Here is a 6,187-nt window from a genome sequence, read left to right on the forward strand (position 1 = left end):
AAAATATAAGAGTAACAATTTTCAGTCACCATTCGGTGATTTTCAGATTTGTGACTTTTATGTATTAGGAAAGAAACCCCCAAAATTAAGAGTATACCAATATTAAAATGGGAAGAAGACATGATCAAGCAAATGATAAGAGAGTATATGTATATTGCTAATATTTCTATGAAAAATGATGAATATCATAATTTTTTTAATGCAGCATAAATTAGATGTCCTTTTCAAATAAGCAAAGGTTCTAAAAACTGGTAAGACTAAATGTAATCAAGGATATAAGAAAGCAGCCATTTTCATGCATTGCTTATGGGGAAAATGTGTACAAAATGTCCAAAGCTATAAGAGAGCTCGAAGATTATATCCTTTATCCAAAGTGATTCTACTTCTTGAATCGATCCTAAGGAAATATATAATATGCAATACAAAGATACATATATGAATGCTCATTACTTCTTTATTCTATTGAAAATAATCAAAATACCCATGAATAAAGATTGGTAAAATGAATTATTATATATCCCTATAATGGAATATAAATCATATGATAAAAGAATATTTAATGGCTTAAAAATATTCAAAATATATTTTAATTGGAAAATGCCAGACTTAGAAAATAGTATATACAGTTTGAATCCCATCCTCTTTATAACCAAGTATGTGGTGTGTGTGTATATTGTTGCGTTCACATTTTTCTATATTTCAAATCTTCCACAGTAAATATATTCAAAATAGGAAATTCTTAATATTATTTTATATTTTCCAAATTATATACATACTTAAAATTAATTGGGAAAAACTAAATATACATATACCTTACAAAGATAAGAGTCTTTAAGAATAACAGAATGAAAAGAATACTCCTGAGAAATTTCAAGGCATTTTATAATTGATTGCCTGTCTAAAAAAAGGATTCTACCTATATAGATAAGTAGAAATCAAAGAAATTTATTCTGTGGCATTCATCCAATCCATGAAACACTGTTTTAGCAGAAAATATTACTACTACTTTTTTGAGAAGTGTTATATTTCTTTTTCAGAATTTTAGCCTTCTTTCTCCTCGTCTGAAATTCTGAAATCTCTTAGGTACCTGATTACTATTTCAGTAAAATGGGGAATACCATTTTTCTTCCTAGATTTCTCATTTCAAATATTAGCACACAGGGTGGAATTTTTACTTCTTATTCATGGTGTCCAGCTCTTAACATCTTAACCTGGCAGGAGGACCAAACTAGTTGTAAATCTTACTACCCAGACCACACTTGATTATTGTATGATGGGAAAATTAAACGTGAATAAAACAGCTAGAGCATTAGGGTGTTCTTGGAAGAATAAACACAAGTTGGAAGTCTTATGTGGATAGTGCAAAGTACAGGAAGGCAATCAATCATGTAAACATCAAATGAAAGGTTAGTAAGGAAGCCATTGGAGTCTGTCAGGCGCTCCCAGCAATAAATGGCTTATTCCATTTCTTTTCCCTTTCACTCACAGTTTAGAAAAGTGAATTCTGTGGAATCTTTAAAGGTTCCCAAAAAGTTTGTAAGTTCTTATTCCTGTTTAAAGATATGCTTTGAACAGAATGAGCTCAAATCATTAAAGAGGACTTTTAGCTTACATAAAATGGACACAAATATGTCACAGTGCATACTTCCCTGATTTTTTCCCCCTTCCCACAAACAGGAAACTGTTAAGGCAGCAATAATAGAAGAGCAGAAGCGAAGTGAAAAAGCTGTGGAAGAGGCAGTGAAAAGAACAAGAGATGAATTGATAGAGTACATAAAAGAACAGAAAAGGGTAAGTACTTCCTGAAGTGTTTTAATTTGTGCTTCCATAAGCTGAAGCACTGGCTTCCATACAATAACATGAAATTTAAAAATACTTAAAATGTCCTTTGTCATATAATTTAGGACTATCTATCTAAGATTATTTTTCCGATATGATCATATATTCTAATAGTTAGATCTATAGACCTAAATACCATTTGTCAACAAAAAAGCAACACTGAATAGTTTTTTGCTAGACTCCTAGAAATTACTTATACCATTTTCAATTCAACTTTACACTCATGAAGAAAGGAAACAGTTCCAGATTTTTTTTTTTTTGAGGTAACATTGGTTTATAAAATATTTCAGGTGTACAACATTATAATTATGTAATACATTGCGCTCACCACAAAAAGTCTAATTTCCATCTATCACCATACAATTGACCCCCTTAACCCATTTCTTCCTCCCTCCACCCCCGCTTCCCCTCTGGTAACCACCAATCCATAGTCTGCCTTTGTGAGTTTGTTTTTGTTTTGTTTGTTCTTTTTTTTCTTATTCCACATGAGTAAAATCATATGGTATTTGTATTTCTTTATCTGACTTATTTCACTTAGCATAATCCCCTCAAGGTCCATCCATGTTGATACAAATGGTAAGATTTTATCTTTTTCTTTGTGGCTGAATAGTATTCCATTGTGGCTGAGTAGAATATGACCTTCGAACAACATAGAGACTAGAATCACTGATACCCCATACAAATTTATGTATACTTTTGGCTCCCCCAAAACTTAACTACTACTAATAACCTAGTGTTGACTGTAATCCTAATAACCGATAACATAAATAGTTGACTAACACATTTTGTACATTATATGTATTATATACTATATTCTTATAATAAAGTAAGCTAAAGAAAAGAAAATGTTATTAAGGAAATTGTAAGGAAGAGAAAATACATTTACAGTATTCATTGAAAAACAATTTTGTGTAAGTGGACATGCATAGTTCAAACCCATGTTATTCAACAGTCAACTGTACATATCACATCTCTGTTATCCATTAATTCATCAGTGGACGCTTAGGTTATTTCTATATCTTGCCTATTGTAAATGATGCCGCAGTGAACATAGTGTGCATATATCTTTTCAAATTACTGTTTTTGTATTCTTGAGATAAATATCCAAAAGTAGAATAGCCAGATCATATGGTAGTTCCATTCTCAGTCTTTTGAGGAATGTTCGAGGAGTGTTTTCATAGTGACTGTACGCAATTTACATTCCCACAACAGCACATGAAGGTTCTTTTTTTCACATGCTCTCCAACACTTATTTCTTGTCTTTTCAATAATAGCCATTCTTACAGGTGTGAGGTGATATCTCATTGTGGTTTTGATTTGCATTTCCCTTCCCATCCTCTTTATAACCAAGTATGTGGTGTGTGTGTATATTGTTGCGTTCACATTTTTCTATATTTCAAATCTTCCACAGTAAATATATTCAAAATAGGAAATTCTTAATATTATTTTATATTTTCCAAATTATGTACATACTTAAAATTAATTGGGAAAAACTAAATATACATATACATTACAAAGATAAGAGTCTTTAAGAATAACAGAATGAAAAGAATACTGAGAAATTTCAAGGCATTTTATAATTGATTGCCTGTCTAAAAAAAGGATTCTACCTATATAGATAAGTAGAAATCAAAGAAATTTATTCTGTGGCATTCATCCAATCCATGAAACACTGTTTTAGCAGAAAATATTACTACTACTTTTTTGAGAAGTGTTATATTTCTTTTTCAGAATTTTAGCCTTCTTTCTCCTCGTCTGAAATTCTGAAATCTCTTAGGTACCTGATTACTATTTCAGTAAAATGGGGAATACCATTTTTCTTCCTAGATTTCTCATTTCAAATATTAGCACACAGGGTGGAATTTTTACTTCTTATTCATGGTGTCCAGCTCTTAACATCTTAACCTGGCAGGAGGACCAAACTAGTTGTAAATCTTACTACCCAGACCACACTTGATTATTGTATGATGGGAAAATTAAACGTGAATAAAACAGCTAGAGCATTAGGGTGTTCTTGGAAGAATAAACACAAGTTGGAAGTCTTATGTGGATAGTGCAAAGTACAGGAAGGCAATCAATCATGTAAACATCAAATGAAAGGTTAGTAAGGAAGCCATTGGAGTCTGTCAGGCGCTCCCAGCAATAAATGGCTTATTCCATTTCTTTTCCCTTTCACTCACAGTTTAGAAAAGTGAATTCTGTGGAATCTTTAAAGGTTCCCAAAAAGTTTGTAAGTTCTTATTCCTGTTTAAAGATATGCTTTGAACAGAATGAGCTCAAATCATTAAAGAGGACTTTTAGCTTACATAAAATGGACACAAATATGTCACAGTGCATACTTCCCTGATTTTTTCCCCCTTCCCACAAACAGGAAACTGTTAAGGCAGCAATAATAGAAGAGCAGAAGCGAAGTGAAAAAGCTGTGGAAGAGGCAGTGAAAAGAACAAGAGATGAATTGATAGAGTACATAAAAGAACAGAAAAGGGTAAGTACTTCCTGAAGTGTTTTAATTTGTGCTTCCATAAGCTGAAGCACTGGCTTCCATACAATAACATGAAATTTAAAAATACTTAAAATGTCCTTTGTCATATAATTTAGGACTATCTATCTAAGATTATTTTTCCGATATGATCATATATTCTAATAGTTAGATCTATAGACCTAAATACCATTTGTCAACAAAAAAGCAACACTGAATAGTTTTTTGCTAGACTCCTAGAAATTACTTATACCATTTTCAATTCAACTTTACACTCATGAAGAAAGGAAACAGTTCCAGATTTTTTTTTTTTTGAGGTAACATTGGTTTATAAAATATTTCAGGTGTACAACATTATAATTATGTAATACATTGCGCTCACCACAAAAAGTCTAATTTCCATCTATCACCATACAATTGACCCCCTTAACCCATTTCTTCCTCCCTCCACCCCCGCTTCCCCTCTGGTAACCACCAATCCATAGTCTGCCTTTGTGAGTTTGTTTTTGTTTTGTTTGTTCTTTTTTTTCTTATTCCACATGAGTAAAATCATATGGTATTTGTATTTCTTTATCTGACTTATTTCACTTAGCATAATCCCCTCAAGGTCCATCCATGTTGATACAAATGGTAAGATTTTATCTTTTTCTTTGTGGCTGAATAGTATTCCATTGTGGCTGAGTAGAATATGACCTTCGAACAACATAGAGACTAGAATCACTGATACCCCATACAAATTTATGTATACTTTTGGCTCCCCCAAAACTTAACTACTACTAATAACCTAGTGTTGACTGTAATCCTAATAACCGATAACATAAATAGTTGACTAACACATTTTGTACATTATATGTATTATATACTATATTCTTATAATAAAGTAAGCTAAAGAAAAGAAAATGTTATTAAGGAAATTGTAAGGAAGAGAAAATACATTTACAGTATTCATTGAAAAACAATTTTGTGTAAGTGGACATGCATAGTTCAAACCCATGTTATTCAACAGTCAACTGTACATATCACATCTCTGTTATCCATTAATTCATCAGTGGACACTTAGGTTATTTCTATATCTTGCCTATTGTAAATGATGCCGCAGTGAACATAGTGTGCATATATCTTTTCAAATTACTGTTTTTGTATTCTTGAGATAAATATCCAAAAGTAGAATAGCCAGATCATACGGTAGTTCCATTCTCAGTCTTTTGAGGAATGTTTTCATAGATAAATATCCAGAAGTAGAATAGCCAGATCATATGGTAGTTCCATTCTCAGTCTTTTGAGGAATGTTCGAGGAGTGTTTTCATAGTGACTGTACCCAATTTACATTCCCACAACAGCACATGAAGGTTCTTTTTTTCACATGCTCTCCAACACTTATTTCTTGTCTTTTCAATAATAGCCATTCTTACAGGTGTGAGGTGATATCTCATTGTGGTTTTGATTTGCATTTCCCTAACATTTACTGATGCTGAAGATCTTTTTATATGTCTGTTGGCGACCTTATGTCTTCTTTGGGAAACTGTCTATTCAGGTCATCTACACACTTTTTAATCAGATTGTTTTGTTTTGCTTTGTTTTGTTGAGTTGTATGAGTTCTTTGTATGGTTTGGATATTAATCCCTTCTTACATATATGATTTGCAAATATCTTTTCCCACTCGGTAGGTTGGCTTTTCATTTTGTTGATGCTTTCCTTTGCTGTCCAGAAGCTTCTTTGTTTGATGTAGTCCCATTTGTATATTTTTGCATTTCTCTTGCTGTTAGAGTGAAAGCCACAGAAAACATCACTAAGGCTGAAGTCAAGCAGCTCACCACCTATGTTTTCTATATATTTTATGGTTTCAGGTCTTATGTTCATGTCTTTAAT

The 6,187-nt window shown here is 32.1% G+C and overlaps 1 protein-coding gene across 1 annotated transcript in view; it reads left to right on the forward strand.

The window, feature by feature from the left end:
• CCDC91 (coiled-coil domain containing 91) overlaps positions 1–6,187 on the forward strand; it is a 294,142-nt gene that overhangs the window by 230,507 nt on the left and 57,448 nt on the right. The window contains exon 12 of the mRNA XM_011363116.2: positions 1,678–1,791. Within this exon, the coding sequence (XP_011361418.1) occupies positions 1,678–1,791 (114 nt within the window). The remainder of the gene's footprint in view (positions 1–1,677; positions 1,792–6,187) is intronic.

The sequence above is a fragment of the Pteropus vampyrus genome, unplaced genomic scaffold (assembly GCF_000151845.1).
Source record: "Pteropus vampyrus isolate Shadow unplaced genomic scaffold, Pvam_2.0 Scaffold82, whole genome shotgun sequence".
NCBI classification, from domain to species: Eukaryota; Metazoa; Chordata; class Mammalia; order Chiroptera; family Pteropodidae; genus Pteropus; species Pteropus vampyrus.